The sequence below is a fragment of the Rhinatrema bivittatum genome, chromosome 8 (genome assembly GCF_901001135.1).
Source record: "Rhinatrema bivittatum chromosome 8, aRhiBiv1.1, whole genome shotgun sequence".
NCBI classification, from domain to species: Eukaryota; Metazoa; Chordata; class Amphibia; order Gymnophiona; family Rhinatrematidae; genus Rhinatrema; species Rhinatrema bivittatum.
Genome location: NC_042622.1, coordinates 118652375 through 118664622, shown reverse-complemented (window position 1 = coordinate 118664622; position 12248 = coordinate 118652375). Strand labels below are relative to the sequence as shown.

The window sequence follows — 12248 nt, the reverse complement described above, 5'->3', positions numbered from 1 at the left end:
CTACATGGCTGTTAATGATTTATGGATTTTTCCTCCATGAACTTGTTTCAACCCTTTATTGGTTTTACCCCACTCATGATTTTATAGTCCCCCTTATCAATTTCCTTTCATTATCTCTTCTCCAGGCTGAAGAACCCTAACCTTTTTAACCTTTCTTCATAGGGGAGCTATTCCAGGCTTTATGAGATCCTCGGTTTTATTTTCCATTCTTTCCTATTAATACCTAATTTTTTTTTGACCGCCACCACTGGGGCAAGAATTTCAAGTTATTGTCCACAATAATTCCTTTTCCTGGATGGTGATGCCTAATATTTTAATTATTTAAAAATTCATATGTACCACTTTTAGATAATATGGAACCGAGCACTATGTACCTGTAGTTGGATTATTCTTCCCTATATGTTTCACTTTGTACTTGTCCATATTAAATTTCACCTGCCATTTAGATGCCCAGACCCCAATCTCACAAAGTCCTCCAACAGTTTCTCACAATTGGCTCATGATCCAACCACTTGGAATAATTTAGTGTATTCTGCAGATCATTTATAAATATATTAAAAAGCACTGATCCCAATACATATCCCTGGGCAACTCCACTATTTATTTTTTCCACTGAGATGAGACATTCCAGCTGATAGTGGATCGCTGGGGTCTTCCATTTATAGACCTGCTGGCAGCGTCTCACAATGTGAAGGTTCCTCGATTCTTCAGTCTCAGGAGAGATCCGAAGTCCTTAAGGATCGATGCTTTCATGCAGGTCTGGCTGGAAGGCAAGCTTCCCTTTTGGGAAGACTGTTGGCATTCCCCCTTGATCTAGTTTACAGCTGCTCTATTTCCTTTTTAAAGGTTAGTGCCAGCACCCTGGTTCCACCCTGGTTAAGCTGGAGCCCATCTTTTCAGAAGAGACTCCCCTATCCCCAAAAGGTTGCCAGCTCCTTACAAAGCTGAATCCCTTTTCCCTGCATCGTCTCATCCAAACATTGAAAGTCTGGAGCTCTGCCTGCCTCTGGGGGACCTGTGCATGGAATAGGGAACATTTCAGAGAATGCTACCCTGGAGGTTCTTTATTTCAGCTTTCTACCTAAAAGCTTAAATTTGGCTATCAGAACTTCCCTCTCACACTGTCCTATGTTGGTGCCCACATGTACCACGACAGCTGACTCCTCCCCAGCACTGTCTAAAATCCTATCTAGGTGATACATTAGGTCCACCACCTTCGCACCTCCTCACGTCCATCTGCCACCCAGCTATCTACATTCCTAATAGATTCATCAACTATGACGGCAGACTTAACCCTTTCCTCGTGGGTAGTAGCCCTGGGAGACTCATCCTCAGTGTGAGGATAAAGCATTACCTGGAGAATAGGTCCTGACTACAGGATCACATCCTGCTACACAGGTTGATGCTTTCCAACTGGGTGACCTTTCTTCTCCAAGACAGCACTGCACTGCCAGTCTTTTGCATCGGGTGTACACACACAGTATCTCACATGTGGTTAAAAAAAAAATCATACATGTGACACTCAGAACAAAAGACTGGAAGGCCTTCATCTTGCTGCTGGACTGCTGCCTTCATCTTAATATTATTGAGTTCTTAGTTAAGTTTAGGGATGAGTAAATTAGAGTCCTTTAAATTCATGTGGTATACCCGCTGTTAATCTGTAGTGACCTGCAAGGAGATAATTAAACTTGATAAGGGCTAGGGCAATCCTGAGTTTTATAAAAAAAAAAAAAAAATCCTGATTAATTTTTAATGTGAAATTTGTCTCTTGCTTTTAAAGCAATGATGAACTTAGGGGTGGGTGGGAGGGAAAAAGATACGAATTATCTACCTTGGGCTTGCTTTTTATTTCAGGCACACACACTAAAGAATATATCCCACTATTTCACCTCTCCCCCAAACTTTATACATCCTAAAATTTCCCAAAGCAATACTCAGTGATCTTCTTGAGCCACCAGCCAAGTCATCTTCTCCTCTAATTACGCTCGCAGGATTATGACTATCTTCATAACCTCTCAAAGATTGACAGTAAATTTGGACAAGCAGTTTTGCGAAATCTGTTCTCACTGTAGACCACTCTACACTGTGTGGACTGGGTTGCTTACTAAGAATATGCTCTACTGCAACCCTCAGCATGGGACTCCCCAAATGTAATGGCTAATTCAGCTTCTTATCAACAGAAAATGCAGGTTTGCTTACTATAAATGGTGTTATCCCAGGACAAGCAGGATGATAGTCCTCACATATGAGTGACATCACCAGATGGAGCCCTGGTATGGAAAAGAGTTTCTAGAAACGTTTGGCTGGCATTGTGGGCCTACTGAGCATGCCCAGCATGCCATGATATTTTCAGCCACAGGGGTCTCCCTTCAGTCTCTTTTTTTCTGCCTTGCTGTAGCAAAGCAGTTCAGGAGCTCTGGAAAAAGAAATTCCTCACATTTTCTCAGAGAAGAAATCTTTTTCTTTTCACATTTTCAGTCACAATTTTCTCATAATTGGGTCTCCCTTCGACATAGTCTTGGTGAGTATATTTTTCAGATAGTTTTTGATCAATTCCGATCATCCTATAGTTTATTCCGCCGGTCATCGACCGTTATTAGGCCATAACTTTATCATGGCATCGGGGTTTAAAAAATGTCCGGATTGCAACCGGACTATGTCTATAACAGACCCACATTATGTATGTGTTCTCTGCCTGGGATCAGGCCATGACGTCCGGGCTTGCTCAACCTGTGCTCAGATGACACCGAAGGGCAGGCGTGCCCGGTTGGATAAGATGCAAGAATTATTCAAAAAGATTCCATCGCCATAGTCGATGTTATCCCCAAGAGTAACTCCTCCCTCGGTAACCAAACATCGAGGCGAAACACGGGCCGACGACCATCCGTCACTGGCACCGTCGATATCATCGATAGCATCGTCTTCAACATCGAAAGGTCATCGGGAGAAAAAGCGGCATCACCATCGATCCATCGACCCAGCGGATGGTAAACCATCGACGTCCGGATCGAAATCCATTGAGCCGATGCCCAAGAAAGTCCGTGTACTAGAGCTAATTCCACCGGCTGTACATGAAGAACTGCTGTGCTCTCCACCGGGCTCGGTGTCAGAGGAAGTGCCACCACGAATAATCGTGGAAGTGCCAATAGTGCCAGCGATACCTTCCCCAGTGGCAGTGGATACTGCCCCGATTTCAAGGGAAGAAGTGACTACTTTAGTCCAACAGGCCGTCGTTGAGGCTCTGAAGAACCTACAGCCTCCGACAGTGCCATTGGTGCCGACACCGGCATTGGAGCAGTCGATTTTTCAGCCTTTACTGAATAGACTCGATGCCTTATTACAAGTTTTTCCGCCGACACCGATGGCACAGACTCCATCGACGCAGCCATCGATGCCGATACCCCCACCGATGACTCCAGCCATTCCGGCTCCCAGATCATCGGAGGATGATGGCGGAGACTCCGATTCTGCCCCGGGACCATCAGGGCTCCATTGACATCGAGTCCCGAAGACACCCTTGATGCCTTTCAAGGTCCATCGATGCCCTCACTTCCAACGATGCCACAACACATCCCAACAAAGGCTGTGTTTAAATTGAAGCATCATGTCTAGCCAGAAGACATTGACTCCCCTTATCATCCTCAATATATACACCTTGGAAGGATGTTGACACGGACACTGAGTCAGAGGAACTGCAATCAGAGCCCTCTCCACCAGAGGAGAGAAAGAAATCCCCTCCAGAAGATTTGTCATTTACAAATTTTATCAAAGAAATGGCAGATACAATTCCATTTGAATTAGTCACAGAGGAGGATACTAGACATAAGGCTCTAGAATTACTGCAGTTTGTGGATGTGCCGAAGGAAATCATGGCTACCCAATCCATCAAGACCTCTTGGAATTGCAACAATGAATGTGGGAACACCCCTGCTCAGTCCCTGCAGTGAATCGGAGAACAGATGCCACTTATCTAGTGCAACATGCTCCAGGATACCAGAAGCCCCAACTACCTCACCATTCGGTAGTGGTAGAATCCACTCAGAAGAAGGCTCGGAAACAAAAACCTCATTCTTCTGTCTCACCAGGAAAGGAGCAACAATTCTTGGACACCTTAGAGAAGAAGGTCTATCAAGTGTCCATGCTGGTAGCACGTATTGCAGTATACCAGCTGTACATGACACAGTACCAACGGAACTTATGGAAACAAGTACAGGGTATTGTGGACAACTTCCCACAACAGCATCAACTACCTTTAGCTACATTAGTTGACAAGGGATTAGAATCTGGCAAACATGAGGTGAGAGCAGCCTATGATGTCTTCGAAACATCAACTCGTCTGTCTGCCTCTGCAATAAATGCGAGAAGATGATGGGCCTGGCTTAAGGCTTCTGACCTTAGGCAGGAAGTTCAAGAACGGCTTGCAGATCTCCCTTGTGTTGGAGACAATCTTTTCGGAGAAAAGATCCAAGCTACGGTATCTCATCTGAAAGACCATCATGAGACTCTCCGTCAGCTATCAAAATTGCCAGCAGATCAGACATCTTCCCTAAGACGTCCATCACGTAGAGACTCGAGGAGACCCTTCTATAGACCAAGAAGGTATTATCCTCCTACCTCTTCAGCACGTCTATACCGTCCCTCACAGAGAGGACGTCCACGTCAGCCGCAGCAACAAAAGACCCAGCCACCACCCCAAACTGGACCAGCGGCAGGTTTTTGAACCGTGCCAAGAGAACAGCAGCCTCTTTCTCAACCCTATGCCCTTCCTGCCAGTCGGAGGTCGACTTCATTACTTCCAACACCAATGGAGTCTCATCACAAAAGATCAATGGGTATTAGCCATACTACATCGGGGATATTGCCTAAAATTCAATACGATACCCCCGCATTCTCCTCCCATTCCACTTTGGTCAAACATTCTCATCACAGCTCAATTCCAAGTAGAACTCTCTACTTTGCTGACTGCCAGGGCCATCGAACCAGTTCCCCGGTCTCAACAAAGCAAAGGGTTCTACTCCCGCTATTTCCTCGTTCCAAAGAAAACAGGCGGCCTTTGCCCTATCTTAGACCTCCGAAATCTCAACAAATTTCTACACAAAGAAAAATTTCGGATGGTATCTCTGGGAACCATCCTTCCATTACTTCAAAAGGGAGATTGGCTCTGTTCTGTGGACCTTCAAGACGCTTATGCGCACATACCAATTTCCACACAACATCGCAAATATCTACGATTCGTAGTGGGAAAGAATCATTACCAGTACAGAGTCCTGCCATTCGGACTGGCCTCTGCTCCTCGAGTGTTTATGAAATGCCTAGCAGTAGTGGCTGCACATTTAAGAAAAAACAGCATTCATGTTTTTCCATACCTAGACGATTGGCTAATCAGAAGTCCATCCAGGCAGGGAGCTCTCTCTGCCTTGACAACCACAATAACACTATTGCACCTTCTGGGATTTCTCATCAATTATCCAAAATCCCACGTCGAACCATCTTAGCTCCTCACATTCATCGGAGCAGACCTCAACACCACAGTGGCAAAAGCTTCCCTTCCAAGCGACTGTGCAGACAATTTGGCACGACTGGCAAACATTGTTTCATCACCAGTTCGCATCCGCCCATCAAATTCTAGTGCTACTAGGACACATGGCCTCGACAGTACATGTCACTCCTATGGCGAAGTTAGCCATGAGTTCTACAAGCTTTCCAACCACTGTTGTCCACAATTCAAATCACCAACCAGTTACGTCTGTTGCTCCACTGGTGGACAAATCAAACAGCGTTGAAAGCTGGTCTCCCATTCCAACAGGCAAATCCACAAGTTATCCTAACTACAGATGGGGAGCTCACGTCAACAACCTTCAAACACAAGGGATGTGGACTACGCTCAAAAAACAGTATCAGATAAACTTCTTGGAACTTCGAGCGATGAGATATGCCCTTTATGCCTTCAAAGACTGCCTCTCAAACAAGACTGCGCTGTTACAAACAGACAACACAGTAGCAATGTGGTATATAAACAAACAGGGAGGCACATGCTCTTATCTGCTCTGCCAGGAAGCAGTGCAGATTTGGGCTTGGGCTCTAGAGCATTCCATACATCTCCGAGCACCTTACCTGGCGGGCATCAAGAACATCCTAACGGACGATCTCAGTCGACATTTCAATCCCCACGAATGGTTGCTGGACCCACGTGTAGCTAGCAAAATCTTTCAACGCTGGGGTCGCCCAACCATAGACTTCTTTGCGTCCACACTGAACCACAAAGTGGAAAGGTTCTGCTTCCTCCATGGACGTCGACAAACAGTCCCCAGGGACGCATTTGCTCGCCCCTGGTACACAGGTCTTCTACATGCGTATCCTCTAATTCCACTCATAGCGAAAACTCTTGTGAAGCTACAACAGGACAGAGGGACAATGATCCTCATAGCCCCGTACTGGCCTCGACAAGTATGGTTTCCCATACTTCTCGACCTCTCGATCTCACAACCAATCCGCCTGGGCACAGAGCCCACTCTCATCACTCAGAATCAGGGCAAGTTGCATCATCCCAACCTGACAACTCTTGCAGTTGTCAGGTTGGGATGAACTTTTCAAGTTCTAGTAGCTTCACGAAAGCCTTCCACACGTAAATCCTACCACTTTAAGTGGACTAGATTTACAAAATGGTGCACACAAAAGGGTATAGAACCCTTCTCCTGCCCCACTTCTTCTTTACTAGATTACCTATACTACCTGTAGGATTCTGGTCTCCAGACATCCTCTGTAAGGGTACACGTAAGCACCATAGCAGCATACCACAAAGGAATAGGGGATGCACCAATAACAGCACAACCCCTAGTAAGTAGGTTCATGAGGGGCTTACTTCATCTTAAGCCTCCCATTCGACCGCCGATCACTGAATGGGACCTGAATTTAGTACTAACAAGGCTCATGCGCTCACCGTTCGAGCCTCTACACTCTTGTGAAGAAAAATTCCTTACATGGAAAGTCCTTTTCTTAGTAGACATTACATCGGCTAGAAGAGTCAGTGAATTGCAAGCTCTCGTCACATACTCACCCTACACAAGGTTCCTGCATGACAGAGTAGTCTTTCGCACTCACCCCAAATTCTTACCGAAAGTGATAACCGACTTTCATATAAATCGGTCAATAGTCTTGCCTACTTTCTTTCCAAGACTTCACTCTCACCAGGGAGAGAGAGAGTCTTATACACCTTGGACTGTAAATGTGCACTAGCTTTTTACATCAACCGCACGGCGGTCCATAGGAAATCCACCCATCTCTTTTTGTTTCTTTCGATAAAAATAAACCAGGAGTTGCGGTAGGAAAACAGACTCTCTCCAACTGGCTAGCAGACTGTATTGAATTCTGTTATGAAAAAGCAAAAGTTCCTCTCCAGGGGCGAGTAAAAGCACATTCAGTAAGGGCCTATGTCCACATCAGTAGCACACTATCATTCAGTGCCCATTCTTGACATATGTAAAGCTGCAACATGGAGTTCCCTTCACACCTTTGCAGCTCATTATTGTCTGGACAAAGAAGGACGACAAGATTCAGCCTACGGACAATCTGTCTTAAAGAACTTATTTCCAGTATAACTCCAACTCCTTCTACATCCATCCTGCTGTGATTTTCAGGCTGCCTCATTTTTTCCAGCAGTACAACAGTTGTTGTGCTTGTTGCACAAGTTGTATGCTATTGGTATAATATAAGAATGCTCAGCCTGTAGTTTGCTAATCACCCATATGTGAGGACTATCATCCTGCTTGTCCTGGGATAAAACAAAATTGCTTACCTTGTAATAGGTGTTATCCCAAGACAGCAGGATGTAGTCCTCACAGAACCCACCCACCTCCCCGCAGAGTTGGGTCCGATACGTTTTATTATTTTTATTTTTTTAGCTCACGCATATTGCTACAAACGAGACTGAAGGGAGACCCCTGTGGCTGAGAATATCATGGCATGCTCAGTAGGCCCACAGTGCCAGCCAAAAGTTTCTAGAAACTCTTGACAGAAGTTTTCCGTACCAGGGCTCTATCTGGTGATGTCACCCATATGTGAGGACTACATCCTGCTGTCCTGGGATAACACCTATTACAAGGTAAGCAATTTTGCTTTTTCCGTTGATAGGATAAATTGGTCAGGGAATACTCTCCTACACCTTGGAGAGTCAGTTACATAACTAGATTAGCTCTGGTATAGACAAAGGAGGTTCAAGAAGCAACACCCATGTAGGAACTCCTGCATATACTCAGTAGCGCTCAAAGCTCTTAGCTTGGAGAGACTAATTCATTCACTGCCTCCAGATGATGTCACACCACATGTAATGGCTAATTTATCCTGTTATCTACAGAAAGCACTATTAATGGTAAGCAAACTTGCTTTCTCCAGCTCTGCAAGCAAGTTATTCACGAAAAGCCTGATTTTAAAAGGGCTGTGCACGTAAAAACCAGGGGTTGCATGTGTGGCTGGGCTTTGTGGTGCCGCGCGCATTTTAGAACAGGCTCGGCCACATGGATAACCCCTGTTACACGCAGAAGTTCCAGGCTCTGCAAAAGTGGCAGGTCGGGGGGCATGGTCTGGGAGGGGTGGGGGCAGGCCGGGACAGCGTCATTAGCTGCTGTCCTTGGGAAGCACACGCTGGCAGCATACCAGCATGGGGAGTTTACTACCTCTCTGAGGAGCAGCGAGTACAGAAAAAAATAAATAAAGGAAGATGGGTAGGCTTAGTTTAAGGGTCAGGGAGGAGAGGGGAAAGGGAGAAAGGGTAGGTAGAGCTACGTAATTGGACTGTTAAAATGTTAAAATCCGCTGCACATGTGTGCGTGGATATAGTATTTTATAACATGTGCAAGGATTTGAAAATTGACCCTCAAGTGAGTAATATAGGGGTAGATTTTAAAAGGTTGCGCGCGGGCATACATGTGCTCGCGCTACCCGGCACACGCATATCTACACCCGATTTTATAACTTGCATGCAGGCGCGCACAAGTTATAAAATCCAGGGTCAGCACGTGCAAGGGAGTGCACAATTGTGCACCTTGTGTGCGCCGAGCCGCGCAGCCTCCCCCCCCATTCCCTTCCCCCATACTTGACCTTCCCACCCCTTCCCCTAACCTTCCCCCCCAGCCCTACTCTAACCCCCCTCCAAAATTGTTTTACCTTTTGCGTCTGCCGGCCGATTGCCAGCATGCGATCTCTGCCGCTGTGCCAGGAGCCGCTAACCCCGCCCCCAGAATGCCCCCGCCCCCTCCACGCCCCTTTTTGCAAGTCCTGGGGCTTTACACACGCCGCCGGGCCTTTGAAAATAGGCCTGGCGCGCGTAAGGCCGGTTACGCGCGTAAATCCTTTTGAAAATCTGGCCCATAGCGTGTAGAAGATAGATGCTGAGTGACCATGCTATTACTCAGATTGTCAAGAAATTACATTCACCATCCAACTGCAAGGAGAGACATTAAGGCTTCAAACCATCTGCTTGTGGTTTTATAACCTCTGGGTAATACAAGAAGCAGTAAATAAAACTCATCCTCTCGAACGTGATGTGAAATGTCTTATAGTTGTCATTTATTCAGAACATTTCATTATGTACTGCATCACCTAGGGATGTTACTTTCTAATGCTAAAGTATACTAAAGTTTTTACTGAAACTCATAAATAGTTCAGGTTATTGATCCTTTTTGGTCAGATTTGATACATCCCCAAGAAATGAGAATAAATGTTTTATAGAATCTTTCTTTTTTTCTGATAAATTACAGTGCTGTTCCCAAAGACAAGGATAAGCAATGTTTCAAACTTCGCCAGGGCATTGACAAGAAGATTGTTATTTATGTCCAACAAACGTCTAATAAAGAGCTCGCCATTGAAAGGTAATATTTGAGTAGTTTTCTGATTCAACTTCATTTTTTTTGTAATGCCCTTACTGTTCCTGTTTCTACTCTCAGCTATTTCCCCCTTGTTCCCCCCCCCCCCCCCCCCCCATACTTCTCATATAGGTGACTTGTTGCCGGCTTTGCCATTTGTGAGTTTGACTGAATTAAATGTAGGAAAAATGTACCCATGAGGGCAGGGAGATTAAAAAAAATATATGCCAGCCCCTAGAAAGTGAGGTCATTAAAACATGACAACTTACAGAAGAGACCATCTTTCTTTTAAAAGATGGGTAATAAAATCTAAATAATAAATAAACGCGTGTAGGAGTGTGTATATAATCATAACAGCAAATGTGTGTATGACAAATAATTTTCCAAGTGTCACACATAACAAGGGAGCACATGATTTACAAAATATATAGCATAGTTACCAAATCACAGATAACACAGGCACAATATTTACTGACTATGGATACCTTTGCTCAGTGGCGTATATATGTTAAAGAAAATACTGAATTTGATGACTTTAGGTGGTGGTAGAAAATAATTGCAATATTACTGGCTTGTGAAGCTGCTTTCTGTTGTATTACAAGTTTTGCAGTGGATAGGTGAAAATAGTGGCATGGAAATTATATATATGCAATATCCATCAAAAATAATCTATTGTACAAAACCTACAACCCATTGTTTACAAGATGGTAAAGTTTGGAAAGTAATTATGAAATTGCTATAATCCAAATTTCCTGAATAATATAATCTAGTAGTGTTGGTGTGTAACAAATTGAGAGGTGGAGGAGTGATGATATTCCAGTGTATTGAATTGGAATACTTTTTTACATTTCCTTTTATCAGTAATTATCCAGTGAAAGGGAGGGATGAAGTCATACAAACCAATTATGAAAATTGTAAAAAAAAAAAAAAAAAAAAGTAAATACATTCAGACTTGAAAAGAACCTAAATAGAATAAACATTAAATAAAGCAGTCAGAAACCTTCCTCCCTGGAGAGTTGTCTCTCTACTGTAGTTATGAGTGTTGGCAGTGTGTGGGGGTTTTTTTTTTTTTTTTTTTAAATCATATAACGTCCACTACATTCACTATCTACCAATCATTACAATGTTTTACTTCTGGTTAAATTTTTTATCTTTCCTCTAACTCTAATCCCAGTTAGAATGACCCCCGTTTTATTGTAACTTTTTCTTCCATGCACTTGTTTTACTTTTAATGTATACTCTTATGTTATTAGTTATTTACGTTATAATGTATTTCTCACCCCTTGTTTTATGTAAACCGACATGATACGAACTCCGTGAATGCCGGTATAGAAAAATACTAAATAAATAAAAATAAATACATTAAGACACAACAAGGAGTGCTTTACACGGCTGTTACAAAATATATCAGCTTCACTGTGAAAAATATAGTACTGACCATGAAAAGCATGAACCAAAATCTTCTATTACTACCTTAGTAGGAAGCACTTTATCTTGGTTTCTGCTGGCTTGTTTTAAGATTTCTGTGTGTATGTATGTGTATGTATGTGTGTATGTATGTATATATATATATATATGTGTATATGTATATATATATGTGTATATGTATATATATATGTGTATATGTATAGTTTATATTCAAAAGCCATTTAGATGAATAAAGTAATAGCTATCCATCTAAATAGCTTACCCGGCTATATTCAGCTTTTATCTGGCTACGTTCTAGCCTGCTAATAAGTTAGTCAGCTAGAATTTAGCCAGATAAAGTAGCGGAGGTCCAGGGGTGTAACTGGGAAGAGTTGAGTTAGCCAGTTAACTTATCCAGCTAACTTCAGTATTTAGTTAGCCAGATGACTTAGCTGCCTAAGACTGGTTGAGTCAAAGAGCTGTCCTATAGTTAGCCGGCTAACTAATTAAGATAGCCGGCTATATTCAGTAGTGTGGCTGCACTGTTGAATATGCCTCCAAAGTTAGCCAGATTAGTTTACCCAGCTAACTTTTCTATTTGGAATGTCTGAATATAGACCTCATGTGTATATGTTTGTATATAATATGCTATGCATGCTGTTGTTTGTTTTATTCATTTTTTTAAACCATAGGTGATATGAATGCTTTTATGTTACAGAATGCTTTTATGTTACAGAATGCTGATTTGTTAATTATCACTATTTTAAGCACAGCCTTTAATTCAGATTAACTTGTTTGTTTTGTTCTGGCAGCTCTTTTCTTTCCCTGCATATGTTTGTTTTATGATCCTTGGCAATGGCACCTGGCAAAAGCCTTTCAGAACATGTTTGAGATAATAAACACTGCATAATATGTTTTTGAAGTACTTTTATAAGTTGACTGCCCTGGCTTTATTTTTCTTTTCGTGGTTCCCATAATTCT

At 43.2% G+C, this 12248-nt stretch overlaps 1 protein-coding gene across 5 annotated transcripts in view; it reads left to right on the top strand.

Moving 5' to 3' along the window:
- RABGAP1 (RAB GTPase activating protein 1) overlaps window positions 1–12248 on the top strand; it is a 545250-nt gene that overhangs the window by 126710 nt on the left and 406292 nt on the right. For all 5 annotated transcript variants that reach the window (XM_029610918.1, XM_029610917.1, XM_029610919.1 and 2 more), the window contains exon 7: window positions 9756–9866. In XM_029610918.1, the coding sequence (XP_029466778.1) occupies window positions 9756–9866 (111 nt within the window). The remainder of the gene's footprint in view (window positions 1–9755; window positions 9867–12248) is intronic.